At 43.4% G+C, this 15,170-nt stretch overlaps 1 protein-coding gene across 2 annotated transcripts; it reads right to left on the bottom strand.

Annotated features, from left to right (window-relative positions):
- On the bottom strand, positions 1-14,454 carry LOC135483288 (uncharacterized). Of its 2 annotated transcripts, XM_064764037.1 has the most exons (16): positions 14,307-14,454; positions 13,605-13,820; positions 13,148-13,261; positions 12,641-12,763; positions 12,158-12,190; positions 11,723-11,889; positions 10,508-11,416; positions 8,714-10,180; positions 6,912-8,202; positions 6,357-6,538; positions 5,980-6,145; positions 4,266-5,587; positions 2,283-3,788; positions 1,084-2,092; positions 740-808; positions 1-466 (listed from the first exon to the last, which is right to left on the bottom strand). In XM_064764037.1, exons 2-16 carry the CDS (start codon positions 13,810-13,812, stop codon positions 459-461), a joined length of 8,574 nt encoding a protein of 2,857 aa, XP_064620107.1. In that variant the 5' UTR covers positions 13,813-13,820; positions 14,307-14,454; the 3' UTR covers positions 1-458. The 2 variants fall into 2 exon arrangements, with proteins under 2 accessions (XP_064620107.1, XP_064620108.1); XM_064764038.1 differs by lacking the exon at positions 12,158-12,190.
- Between the last annotated feature and the right edge of the window lie 716 nt (positions 14,455-15,170).

Genomic DNA, 15,170 nt, shown 5'->3' with positions numbered 1-15,170 from the left:
TTCGGTAAAAATATTTATTTCTATTATATGAAAGCTACAAAATATCTTTACAATATGACACTGTTTTTTCACTGACACTGTTTATGCCATATATACAAAATACACGTTGAACAAATACTCTAAAGAATAAATTAAAAATCTCACTAAGAATCTAATTAAAATCACTATAGATTGCTGGACGGAGTTTGAAGGGAAATAAAAAATGATTATTCATACACTAACAAGTCAATTCAACGTTGGTCTATTAACTGCTGAGATGATTGAAAAACCTTATTTTTTCTACTATCCCTTAGAAGTCTTTCAGAAAAAAGGCTAGAGGTTTTTAAGAATCTCGGAAAACTGGGAGAAAGGGGGAAGCCAAAAGACCCCTTAGTATACCATCGGTTCTACCAGTTGGAGGGAGACTGTATCGATACTAAGCGTGTAAAGCTGGACAAGGTATACTGCCGAATGCCACATTATGCATCTGAAACACAATAAAACGACCTTGAGTACAATAAGAAGTAGAAGAACCGCAGAATCGGAAGCAAGGCAACGCATACTGTACTGATCTGGCCTTTGGCTGTTTTCCCTAAAGGACACTATGATATGAGAAAACTGGTAGAGCTCGAAAGGTGTCTACGACCAGACGAGTAACTACGACTGGAATATGATTCACCATTAATAATCAACCAAGTCTCCCAATGACTTCAAATCGGACAGATAACCAGTTTATGAGCTTTCGGTGTATGTAACTTACGATATTTCGATCCCCTTTCACTTGCTGGTCGCGGCACAGATTCATATACATTACCATACAGGTCATCATCTGAAAAACGAAAAATATTAGAGTTTGAGACAAGTCTAAATGCTGATCATGAAGTTGAATGAAACACTTCGCAGTGCAGCCAATCGACTTTTGACAGCAATTTACTCAGCTGGAATTGATAAGAAATAGGCCTCTTCTTTATTGGTAATGAGAGGTATATTTTCTATGTAGCCATAGTTTGTTTATTTGTCACTCTGTTGAGGAGGCGACTAACAGCTAAAAGTGTATTTCACCGCTAACTGTTTAATATGTGGATGACCCTCTGATCATCTTACCTGGGTATTCCTTCATTTCCCTCTCCTCTTTCTTCTGCTGCTTTTTCTCCTTCTGGTACTTATTAAAGAAGTGTATCTTCCTGGCGTAGATGCAGATCAACATGAGCGAGGCGCAGATGATGTTGCCCACAACCACCGCTCCATCTCGGTACTTAAACTGTGTCTTGGTTGATACGATCGTCCATATTAACCAGCAGGCAGCACAGAAGAAACTGGCGACCAAGATCCATCGAGATTCCTTGCAGTTGTCCTCCGAGCGCCATGTCAGTGCTGAGAAGAAGAGAGTCATGGCTATCAGAAACATCGGATAGACCAAACTGAGAAGGAGCTCCTCATTGTAGAAATCACTTGGTGCGCAGCGCGGGTACGACTGGCCCAAGTAGGATACGTATTCCATATCTGGTGGACGAAGGATCAGCCACTCTGTCGCAATGATGATCTGTACGAAAGCTATGCCAGTTGCAATGCTGAATAATCCGAGGGGATGTGTGAAACGTTTATAAGGTGCTTGGAACCTGTCATCATATGTGTCTACCCTGACTGTATTCAGTGCCTTGGTTAGGAGAGCGGCAAAGCAGAACGAATAGGATATCCCAAGGGAAAATTTCCGTATGGCGCAGACTTGAGGGCAGGCGTGGAACAAGAAGGCGAAGTTGGTCGCGTAGACCAAGACACAGCCAAACAGCAGGAGGTAGCCGAGGACGGATGTGCCTCCACGCACTGGGTAGAAGAATAAGAAGTAGAAGAACATGATAAGAGCTATGGAAATGCCAAGACCACTCAGAGTTGCAGCAGCGACACCCCATGCTTTATGGTAGTTCTCGTTCTTTGCTGGTGGAGGGTACAATCTCTCTACGATGGTCGAGGTTCCAGTCCCACCTGTTAAACAGGCACATTTCACATCGCGAGGGCAGGTCGAAATAGGTATGGCGGTGTATGCTCCCCCTGTCTCTGAGTAACCTTGGTAGCTGGTCTTGGGCATCTCAAGTTCCTCCATCCAGAAGCCGACCTGAAAGGGACAATTTTTGTTACATTTGTTAGCCCCTTTTAAAGGAATGTACCAGCAATGTTTAAACTTGGTCATATTCCGTGATAAGGGAACATCACCAACCTATTTTTACACAGCTTTAATTACTGCAAATACAAAACGTACTTCAAACAGCACTCGGGCCTGTAGTGTAGAATATTGTGTAAAGTACCTTTTTGTAGATGTAGTCTGTCTTGGATCCTGGACGCCGGACGTAGTTGTAGATACTGTAGCCAAGGTCACCATAGCCTTGCTCTGTGAACTTGAATTGGAAGGAGTCATTCTTCAATTGTTCTGGTAGGACCCTCAACTGTGCTGCACGCAGTGATTCATAGATGATCCTATTACGCTCAGATCTCTTCACTCTCCATAAGCAGTCATCAATAGCTTCTCCCTTACACTCCTTGTTCCTGGCGCTGGACAGTCCCCATGCGACAACATAGGCTGATATGATGGTGTGTAAAATTGCGGGGTCCGGTTCTATCATGAAGTCTAATATACGTTCATTGTCTGTACACATTCGAGCATATTGAGTCTGCACCACAATACTGCTCTCGATCCTGCATTTGAACATGTGTTGAAGGTACTCTTGTAACCAGTCAATGGGGATGTTCTTTGTGTTCTTGATCGTGATCTCTTTCATCCACTTCACAAAGCCGGGCACCGGCTCTGATCGGATCTCCAACGTTATGGCTCCTCGGGCTACGTCCTCCAAGCCACGTGGAATGTTTGCATCAGTTGCCCAGGACTCGCTCCCCAACCATATGAACCGACCAATGAGGTTCAGGTCCTTGGTAGCTTGAAGGATCTTGCGTGTGTCTTTTACGTTTGTGAACAGAATGACAACCCGACCAAATCGCTTTCTGTCCAAGTCCCTGACGATCTCTTTCACCTGTTCCATGGAGGCACCTTTTGGGATAGTGTGTCTAGCACCAACACAGTAGGACTTGTTACCCCTATTGGATACTAGGTTAACCAAGGCTTCCATAGCACCGCGGCCATATTCGTCATCAGTGTTTACACCCATGAAATAGTTCCATCCAAACAGATTGAGGATTTCGTCCATAGCTCTTGCTTGTAAGGTATCTGGTGGTACTGTCCTCAGAAAGAAAGGATGCAAGTTCTTGTCACTCAAATCAACAGCAGTAGCAATGGGGCTAATGGCGGTTAGTCCAAGTGGGGTAAAAAACTCGTCTCCTATGATAGAATAGGCGGCACCGGTGGTCATGTAGGCAACACTTGTCCAAGGATACAGCATTTCGGTGTAGTTAGCGTAGTTACAAAGGCCATCACCATTCAAGTAGGTGAATAAGTCCTGTCGCAGCTGGGCGGGATTTTCACAGAAGTCAATGGCTAAACCACTGAGTTTCATTGTTGAATCTAACTCGTTTAAAGTGTTGTTGTTGATGAGTTCTATTGCGTAGAAGAAAGCTAACATTCTCTGGAAGCCGTAGACTATGTTCATCTTGCCACAGCCAAGGTAGTTGCTGCCGGAGTGATGCACATTATAGAAGGCGACGAGGTTAAGGTCACGATAGCTCCTTCGCTGCATGAATCTCGAGAGCTTCGGGACCAGATTAGGGCAGGCTTTGCATCTATTGTCAGAGCAGTTGGAAAACCAGTTGGGGTTGTAGGTGATGTCCAATTTAAGGAGGTTGGTGTCATTATAACTCCCAATCTGCAAAGAAATGAAAGATGACTTTAATAATACATGTATATCCTATGAAGATCGTGTAACCTGGTGCGAATACTGAAATAACGCCAGGCCTGGTGCGAATACTGAAATAACGCCAGGCTTAAGGAGAAAAGAAAAACATCTATACTTCACGTGTGACCTTAAAACGTTGCCATCAAACATGGCTGTTCGGAATCACTTTGTTGGAATAGTGGTAGTGCATTGATAAGACGATGAAATGGCACTAAGAAAGTGTTTATGAAATATATACACATAAATTTCAGGCTTTCAAATGAGCTTGGCATGATTTGCTTGTGGCTGTTATAGAGCATCCCCGTCCTAGCCCTCTTTCCTGAACCAGTTGAACGAATATTTAGAACGGCGAAATCGGGATGCTTCGGGAGGGTGTACTGCAGCTGTTAGGGCATCTGGTAAGTCTCAAATAGACTGACATACATAGATGTACATGTATTTACTTACATTTTTGTAGGTAAGATTGCCACCCACAGCCTCTTTCTCCAGGCGATATATGTGGTAACCCCGGACGCTCTCTCCATTGAGGACAAACTTGAATGGCTGCCCGGTCGCATCAATGAAGTTGACCAATTTCATAGCGTGCCTGATCCGCTGTCGCTTCTCTCCGGCCACGACATAATCCGGGCATGCGCCAACGTAATTCTCGCCACAGATCTCAGTCAGAGCATGGTGGATGCCAATGGCTGCCGAATAAACAGCATTCTCCATATAAAGAGCGAATGGATCCTGGGTGTAATTCCATAGCCGAGGTATTCCGAGTTGTGTGTTGGAACAAGTGCGGGCATAACTGGCGATGTTGTTAGGAATAGTACAGTCAAAGGCTGCCTCATACATCTCATTGAACCAGGGGTTGCGAAAATAGTTGTTTGGGTTTTTAGCATCTAGGTACGTGTCAAACTCGGGGATGTCTGCAGTCTCAACATTGAAGGTTACAGCGTTGAGGAGGATTGTCTCACTCACTCCTGTCGTCTGCCTAAGGAGATCACCCCAGGTGTCTGTTCCAATGAGGAAAAACTTGCGCTGCCTGCCGGTGCCCCTGTCGAGCGCTCTCAGGAAGCCATTGACATAATCATCGCGAAGGAGGACAAGTACAACGGAAGCCTCAGGATTCTTGAGAAGTGTCTGCACTACCTCATCCGCCAAGCTTTCAGTGAAGGTGCCATTCCCTTGAAACACAATATCGTTTGTAATGCAGATACCATTGACCTTGGCAAGGCGGATGAACTCCCTGGACATGTAGTTACCATAGGGATCGGGGCTGGATACAAGCTGGACATTCACAAGGTTCCATGTCTTGACGAAGCTGATCAAACCGCGGGCCTGCTTGTCATCTGCGGGGACCGTTCGTAGAAAGTTTGGGTACTTGTCTCTGTCACTCAAAGCATACCCAGTCGCTCCATAACTGATCTGCGGTATCCCAAGGATCTTAAGAACCTCAGCCATCTCAATGGACTCGGGAGTTGTCTGGCCACCAATCCACAGTTGCACTCGATCCGGTTCGACGACCTGGCCACCAGCGTCCTGTAATGTGATCACACCACTGTGAAAGTCCGCCACCAAGTTACCTGCCCTGACTGCACTCTTACAAGAATCCACTGTGATACCACCCAAGCTGACCCCAGGTAAGACATTTGCGAATATTCCCTGTTTCTTGTTGACTTGCTCAATGGCGAAGTTGAAGACCTCGACCAGTGGGGCGCCAAATTCCATATTGATTTGACCGCAGGAGAATGCCTCCTTGCCGGCCACGTGAACATCAACTACGTCTGAAAATGACAAAGGTATGCATTAAAAACATAGATATGATATCATATCCATGATCAGGTTCAGTCACGTAAATGTTTAGATATCATTGTCCAATGATGACTAGAAACAAAATAAAAAATGAAAAATGAAATTCATATTAATCACCGATTTTGCCTATTTCAATATAATTGGAAAATCCAAATCAAATTCAAATTTCAAAGAATAAACATGGCCTTGAAGACCCAGACATAACCACTTACTCATCAAAGCTTTAAAGCTGCCATTAAATTGTCGCTGATTTTGTACATGGCATACTAAAAACTTTGCCAACCTCTCAAACTTAGTAAACCTACAGTATAGTTCAGTCATGCGATAGAACATACCAATATATCAAGAATTTCGGACAACTTACTTGCAATCAGAATATCTCCATTTAGATAAGCAAACTTTTCCTTGTCGCGAGCCTGTTGGCCATAGGGGCATTCGATACAAGGGGCACATCTCGATGGCACACTGGTGTAGCTGGTGGATAGAGTTGGGTCACTTACAGTAAGAGCGTTGTTGCCCCACTTACCCACCTGAAACAGTTGAACAGTGTATTTCGGGATATGATATAGAAATAATGAAGTACAGTACTTATAATTCGTTCCTGTTAATGCCTTCTCCATATACGAGCCCTTCCTGTTGTTCATTAGAAAAACCGCTGGTACACAGCATACAGTCATTTTCACTAAAAGAGCGGGGCTGGTAGCAGTGACCTTATGTAACACGGGCATAGGATTTACGTACCTCTTTGTACGGGTTAGCACTATTAGTAGCGTCAACTTTCGCAACATCATAACCTGTGGTCCTGGCTCGGTTTGCGTTGAAGGTGAAGGTCCCACCGCCTGGAGACGTGAAGGAGACTCCTTGGAGGTTACGGAAGATCTTCAGGTTGATGTCATCATCTTGCACGAAAGTAGAACAAACACCTGGAAATAGGAAGTCCTATTGAAGTTAACACCTGCTTTTACATCTTCATTTTGTTTCTGATTCTGTTGCTTTGGGTAGTCATTCCGAAAGCTTAATAAAATCACAATATGATATCTAAATTACAAAGACTGAGGATCACGCGTGAATCTATCTCTTACTACATATTCAATGAAAAATTATAAATAAATGGATTACAATCGAAGGTGCAATTATTTCAAGCTGCTAATATTGGTCTTGTGTAGCATACAAACTGCTTATGGAATAAATACATGCAGAGTAGGGAGGTTGAAATTTTTAAAAATAGGCTTTCCAACTACATGTACTTGAAGTTGTTCCAACAGACAGAGACTTAATGTGGACAGCACGTCTTACCTGAATAGTTATTTCCACAGACCTGTTGTAAAGTTGTATGCAGTGCTGCAGTGAAGGCATAAACGCCGTCCATAGTGCTGACAACCCAGTTCTCTTGCTCATACTTGGCTGATGTCGTGAGGGATTGAGATGTGCTGGCACATTTAGTACTGTACAAGGACTTGTCCGTTAGGTAGCAGTCGAATATCATCTGGTAGTACTCATTAAACCACGGGTTTCTATTAGGCCTACTACCAGTGGTCACCCTAAGTGTCTGGACATATGTATCGAATCCAGGGACTTTAGGCGCTTGAACTTTCATAGTCATGGTGTTAGGAACGACTGATTCATAGCCTCTTACTACAGCTTTTAATTGCCCCCATGATTCGCTGGCAATGAAAGTGAGGTCGACTGTCTTGTTGAGCTTGGCCTGTCGAAGAGCTTCGAGAAGGTTCCGCACATAGGTATCCGCTTGGGCAAATACCACCACAGCTTTCGTAGATGAGTCGGCAAGCTTCTGTATGATCTGGTCATAGGTGCCGTCAGTGAAAAGTTCATAACAGGCAGAAACGCATATCTTTTCTGCCTTAGCAGCCGCTTTGAATGCTAAGATGGCGTCTTTAGCGTAAATGGTGGGAGAATGGACTGTCTGTACACATGACCACTTAACAGTTTTCACCAATCTTGCAATCGCCCTGACCTGTGTGTCGTCCATCGGGACTGTCCTGTAGAACATAGGGTAGAGAAGCGGGTCGTTGAGTCGGGTACTGGTGGAGCTCGGACTGATTTGCGCCATGCGAAGTCCCCGAACAATTTCTTGAACTTTTATTGACATCCCAGAACCATAGGTCAACAAGCCTCGAATCTTCTGACGATCTACCGTAATGCCATTCTTGCTGAGCAGCAGAGTACCAGAGTGTATGCTGGAGACAAGACTTGAGGCAAGGTACTCGCTGGAGCAGTCGTCAAGGCCGACGGCGCCGAGTGTAACATTCTGCAATTTGACCGGAGCCAACCCATTGTTGACTTGATCTACGGCAAAGGCCATAGTCTCGAGGTACTGGAATCCATTAAAAGGCTTCATCCCACCACAGCTATAGATGTTACTCCCGGAGTTGTGAATTGGGAAGAGGCCAGCTAGTAACACGTCACCAGGTATGTGTAGGAACTTTGTCTGGAACTTGGAGAGGCATGACTGGCAAGCGAGTCCGCTGCTGCACTCGGAAATTATGGGATTGTTGTTGTAGTAGTGGATCTTTGATTTGTCTGGCTTCTGCCCCCAGTCATTCTGTGCGACGACATACGAGGCAACCTGTAGAAAGTACAAAGAGCTGCTATGAATCAACTAAAAAATCCTATCGTTACCTGTGTCAATAACGATCTGAGAAGATATTGTTTCAAAGAAAAAGATCAAGAAGCATACATGTTGTATAGATGCTATGAACCAACTCAAAGCATTTGTCATACAAATGCAGAAATTTTACCAAATGACCAATACAACACAGACCAAAGCCGTTCACTCTCATCACCAATCCGTACAAGTTCCCTTCTAGTTGCTCTTCTAAAAGCAGCTGATAATCGGAATTAATACTGTAGTTAAAAAATGCGTACCATGAATGTTTTCTGATAGTCAATGATCAGGCCTTTGACTTGAATGCAGACCGTAGAACTGATCATTGATTTTAAAGCTTATTCGTCTCGTGAAGAACTTTCTAGATAAACACGTAGTTCGCACATAAACCACGGCCACATATCACAACTATATAAAACCATTGTCAGCGTGTAAAATAGCGCGCTGGGGACGAGGCAAATCTTCAACCTACCTTCTGATAACCTTTGCCAGTACCGTTTCCCCAGTAGCTGTGGACCTCGTATTCAGCGTTCCCTTCGCCGTCAATGAACTTGAAAGTCTTCTTATCAATATCTAGGAAATCAGCAGCTTTAATCTTGTCGAATAATAGCTGTTTCTTGTTGGCAGCATTCACGAACTCTTTACAAATACTGGTGTACGTCGACCCGCAGTAGAATTTCAAGGCCTCGTCCAGCCCCATCGCAATGGCGTACACAGCATTTATGGTGTAGTATGCAAACTGGGACTGGTAAAACATTGGTGAGTCTGGGATCGTCAAGGTCGTGTTACATGGCTTGGGGTAAACTGTTGTACTTTGGACATCGATATAGCAGTTAAAGGTGGCCTGGTACCACTCTCGGTAGAATGGATTCCTGCTGTTTGCATTAACCTTCAGTCCCCGGAGATACTTGTCAAACTCTGCGATAAAAGGACTCCTTAGTTTCATAGTGAGGGATCCGACTGCAACATTTTCAGCATCGACAATGGGAAGAGGTGATGTTCCCCAAAGTTCCCCTCCAAACAACAGGAATTCACCCCCAGCGTTCTGCACTTTAACAGCCTTCAGGAATCCGTTGATATCTGCAGTATCAGCAAAAACGATGACGACTTTGGCTTGTGGACGTTGTCGCAGACGCTCTAAGATTGCTAAGTAACTCCCGTGCGATGTGAACTCGTGACTGGCGGTTACACAGATCCCTGCAGGCTTCGCTTGTTTCAGAAACTCAGCGACAGCATTTTTTCCGTAGCTGGTTGGAGCTTGTATCGTCTGGACGTATTTCCATGACATTTCTTTTAGAAGCCTGATCATCGCCGTGACTTGTTTGTCATCAGAAGGAACAGTGCGTAGGAAATAAGGGTAAACACCTTTGTTGGAGAGTTCTGTTGACGTGGCAGCATATCCAACTTGCGTTATTCTGAGTGGTGTCAGTATCTCGGCAATAGATATCGTGGTGTCACTGGCACTGGAGGCAACGTATCCCTCGACCGAATTTGGGTGGATCTTCTGACTCGTCGCGGGGTTCCTGAGGTCCAATTGGTTGTTATGAAAGTTCGCCACCACACCCTTGGCTCTGGATACACTCGAGCAGTCATCAAAGCCAACCGCTCCAAGCGTTACTTTGTTCAGCCATTTGGGGTTGTCGATTTTCACTCTGTCGATTGCAAAGGCGAAAGCTTCCATGAGCTGGGCGTACTCTAAACGGACTTTTCCACAGTTGGAGTTGGTGGCATCTGTGTGAATGGAGAAGATGCCAGTGATATGTATGTTTCCTGGGATGTACAAGAACTGCGTGGCTCCCTTGATAGTGAGGCAGGTACCGCAGTCAGAAGAACACTTTGATGGAGGGATGGACTTCAGCTCGTTTTCTCTAATTACATCGTACATCTTGATGTACTTCTGATCCCACTTGGTAAACTTGCCTCCCTCGTATACGCCGACCTGAAACGGATTGTTGAGAAGGTATGAAATATTGTGAACTAATCGACAATACAAACCAGCAGAAGAGTTAGAACATGAATAGTTTGATAATGATTTTAAAGAAATATCGATAAACCAGCAGCTGAAAGAAGTCAATCGGTCAGTCTGATTTAATGCTTTAAACTGGACCAAAAGAGCAATGATACAAAATCTACTTTGTTGCTAAATTATTATTTTTAATTGGCTGCTATTTGAATGTTACTCCTTCATCCAGCTTTATTCGAATCGATTTCCCCTCTTATTACATACTTGCCGTACTGTGTTTGAAATGTAATGTGAAATACTTACCCTCTGCGAGGAGAATAAACCTGAGGGTCTCTTGTTGAAGTTCCACACGTCATAGCTGGGTAGCCCAATTTCTCCAGTGGTGGTAAAGAAGGTCTTCTTTGGTGCATAGTAGGGCTCCTCGAGATACGATGCCCAGGCATACAGGCGTTCCTCCGTGGCGTAGGTGATGTTGACCTTGAGGAGGTAATCCTTGAAGAATGTCTCACCACTCATGTCTAGAAGCGCTTGGCAGGCGCCACTCTTTGTGGTACACTTGTCTGCCCGCGCCATCCTCAGGGCCCTGGCATAGGTGTAAACAGCATCCAGGGCAGAAAGGACGTATTGGTTCTGGACGTATGACTTCCTTTTGTCGTCTTGGCTCATGAGGCGGCAGGCTGGGTAAGACCTATAAGGCTCATACGTGACTCCTGTCAATTTACACTTGTTCATACTCATATACCAGTCCTTGAAGAATGGATTATATGAAAGTGGGTTGTTCTCATCTATTCGCATCCAGTGATCTTGGAACTCTGGGGTACGTCTTGAAGATGGAGTGAGCCCGATGTAGCCTCTAGTGTAGTTGTTGAGAGAGCCGAAACCCCGGCTGTTACCAACTGTGTCTGAGAAAATCCACTGCAGCTTCCCCGCATCCATCACGGTCGGCGCCACTTTCATTAAATCAAATGCGACATGAGGAAGCCCAACGTAGATCACTCCGGTTACATTAACGCCAAGTAAAGTGCTGAACACTGCAGCCAGCTTTACTGGATCTTTCTCATCTTTACTGACAGAAACTGCAGCACGAATGCAGATGCCATTTTGACTAGCATGTCTCACCAGCTCTGCTTGGACTGATTTTCCATATGTCTCGTCAGTGTAAACTATGCCAATGTATGACCACTTAAGCTTTTTCAGCACCTCGATGAAGACCTGGAAAAGATTACCGGCACACTCATCAATTGGTTCCAATTACAAGAAATCCTGTATTATAGAGGATACTTTAGGCACACAGTTCACAGAACGTTCTTGTGAATGTTGTCGCGTGTTTTTTAAGATACTATTTTTTTAGCGGAGAACAAAATGACTGATTAAATAATCACTGTGTTTCGAAGATCATCAATTAATGCGTTTCTTTCTGCTTTCAGCGCCATATGTTTAGAAATAATTGTTCATCAGAGTTTAAGGACACAGATATTTAAGCCGATCTAAAAATATTGTATCCGCATGCAGGCGTACCTGGGTCTGCATCCTGTCCGGTGGAATGGTCCGCATAAAGTAAGGGTATTGGGTTTTGTCGCCAAGGTCAAGGAAACTGGAAGCGTAGGACACCATGGGCATCTTGTAAGCTGTCAGCCAATCAGCTACTGATCTACTGACGTAACTGTAGGACGACCCTAACACACCTGAAAGAGGACGAAATTACATTGATTAAATTGTGTATTGTAGCCCAGCTTCATTGTCACTGTCCTGTTAACACGGCAATGATTGTATTGTGTTGCACTGTCAACTCAGTAATAATTGTATTGTGTTAGCATTAACTGTATTGTTTTTTACTCTTAGCAAGGTACATTTATCGTGACTAGCTTTTGCATCAGAAAAGCATTATGTTTACTGTATTCCAATCGTGGATTGTATTGATCATTGCACTTATTATTGTGTGTACTGACGTACTAACGTGACTGAAGATCGACCCGGCCAACACCCCTGAAAGAGGAAACAGTTATTGGTGTTATAATCTGCATTACACTTACAATAAAGTAGGCTACTGTTAATTGTGTCCCTCACTTGTTACAAAGCATTGATTATGGTGCGGTTTGATTACTTGAAACAAAGCAAGCATTGTTTTTATTGTGGTTACAATGGACCTAAAGCATACATGAAGTTGTGGTTATATATAAATAAAGCATTCATATAACTGTGGTTAAAAAGCACTGTTTGTATTGTGCATTGCATCTGCAGGGCTGTATTTAATTACTTGGCCCAAGGAAGGGGACAATAGACTCTAGCGGTTCAAAACACTTTTTGTCACAAATATGTATGAAAACCCGTTTTTTTTAGAATTTAGCCCCGTTCAATACAGCCCTGCGAAGCATTGATTATATCGTGCGTTGTATCTTCCAGTGATCCAAAATGAATAAAACCAGAGTTAATTACCAAGGAGCATTTTGTCCTTGCTCTGGGTACAGAATCTGGCGTTGGAGTAGAAGTTTGGGAAGGAGTCCATGACACTTCGAGTTGCAACTTCAGTTCGACTGCAGGTGTCGTAGGCTCGCATACCTGTGATGAAACATGAGTATATTGTTTTATACCGTTAGTCAAAAGTGAAAATGTTCTTGTTCAGGCACACACTCGAAAAAGCAGGTACAGACAACCCGAAAAGCAAATAAAGAAACCATAAATGTAGATGTAACTCGTAGATTTTTTTACAATCTCTGTCACTTTGTCACTGACTTGCCAGTTGGTTACCGAGTGTTCTATCCTTTCAGATAGACTATGCGATGCACATTTGGCACTTTATGGCAAAAAGTATTGATACATGGGTTGTTCTTTTGCTGTTGGTATTTGATTGTCGATATATAAATCACAGGAAATACAGGTGCACATGTTTACATAGAGTGAAAGGTCTTGTCCTCTGTCGAGAAGATGCCCTATATCACCCACCTATCTGTATTCCCGGCACGTAGCTGTCAGTGATGGGGTTACTGTTCAATGAGCCATTATTCTGATTGAGTCGAGTCAAGGCCCACATTACCGCCTCATACGAAGGTAAGATAGCTGGAAAAAGGATTATTGAATTTTTGATTGACAATAAACGAAGAAAGCTTGGAACAGGTATCAAGCAAATTAACGTTAAGGATCACAACATGGGAGGGTTACAAAAGCGACAAACTCAACAGTTCTGAAAGTGAAGAAAAACACCATTATTTTCAATCGTGAAAGAATGACCTTGTAGGATTGTAACATCAACCTTTTGATGGCCAATGAGAAACATCCCACTTTTACTGGGCCTGAACTTCATCGAAGGCTCCGAGATCCCCGAATATATACAAATGTATATAGGTTATATACTAGTATCATTGCCGAAATTGTACTATAAGTAAGAATGTTGCACACTTACTTGGTGTAGGTTCCCCACAAGCTTCTCCATTCCGTCCTGGCTGACTCAGGTCGAAGATTCCCACCAGCATAGCCTGAGCATTAGGGAAGAGAGTGATACTGTTTCTCGTAGAAGGGCATGTATCCTCGGCAAGGGTGTCAGCGTAGCTCGTTGGCAAGGCTAGGAGCAGGGCAAGGGCCACGGCCATAACATACGGGATGCCCAACATATTTTGCTCTGTCGGGGAGATTACAAGATTAATTAGTTTGGTAAGAATCTGACGGAAAATGCTGTAAAAGATACAAGATTAAGATCTAAACAACTAATTAAATGTTAGCTTGGTCTGATACTGCCGTGAAAGGTTGGGATACTGATTATATTTAGGCTCAGGTACACGCATCCATTGGAGCAGTATCTTTTTTAATTAGACTTTCTTGATTGAAATCTTTCTTTCTGCAAATTTCACATCTCAAAGCTGCCATGGTAGCAAAGGGACATTACCCCATTTTCACCGACAGTTCTTTCCAGTGAAGAAACAGCTTTCTCACACTTGAAGTGTAAACCCAAAACTTGCAAAGAGAAACATGTTGACACGCACAATGCAGTAGATGTACTAAACACAGTGCAGAAGCTAGAAATGACATACTAAGTTTGTCAAAAGTAAAGTTTTTGGAAAAAGTTGTTGTCTGAAGGATTCGTTTTACAATAACATGAATGTCTTACCTCTTATTGTATGTCTGGAGAAGTGATGAACGCCTCCTTTCGAAAATATTCCCCAAATATCAAAAATAATTCATAAACTTCTTCATCCTGATTAAAGATTCTACTATGGCCAAGCCCGTACTGTTACTGGTAGGCCAAGAAATGCTTTGCCTTCACCATACATAATGTGTGCACCAAAGGCTTCTTATTATTGATATTTGTGTGTATGAAATATGTACAATTCAAAAGGCCGGTCATCCACACAAACTCATTCAAAACGAACTCGAAGGAAACCTGTTCTTCGGGTTTCGCTATATGACCCAGCGGGGAAGGCAGGGTGCCACACGTGGGCACAGACCGTGTCCATTGACCTCGTTCGTGAGTTTGGACGAAGGGCGGTTCGCAAGTTAGTTGTGACTGCTTTATATACTCAAAACCTAATAATATCAATGCACATGATTCTTGAGATAAGTCCTTGTTTTGAAATACCACGAATGACGGCAAAATCACGCCCCAATGAATCATGAATTGTTATAGTTCCAAGGCGCAAATGCGATGGTTCGAACTGGAGAAGGAACAAAGCTGGTGTGAGGTTGGTTCAGAGACGCAGGGTGATTCGCGGTTCGATCACGCCAATACATTAAGGCCCCCACAGACATACATGTACACTCTGATGATTAGCTCCGAATCGGAAGACTAAAGCATCTGCAAATCATGAGTTTTGACTCATAATATATAGTGCTTATCAATTTAGTTCTTTGGAAAATGCAATTATATGTTTCTTTGAATTTTTGAGTCCGAAACCTAAAACCTAATATAAAATGAAGAATATTGGTTGATAATTTGTTTCTCACGTATCTATTTATTTGGGGTCAGTAAACGATG

This window comes from Lineus longissimus, chromosome 2, assembly GCF_910592395.1.
Source record: "Lineus longissimus chromosome 2, tnLinLong1.2, whole genome shotgun sequence".
Lineage (NCBI taxonomy): Eukaryota > Metazoa > Nemertea > Pilidiophora > Heteronemertea > Lineidae > Lineus > Lineus longissimus.
Note: the sequence above shows the minus strand (reverse complement) of the source record. Positions and strands in the feature narration are given on the sequence as shown.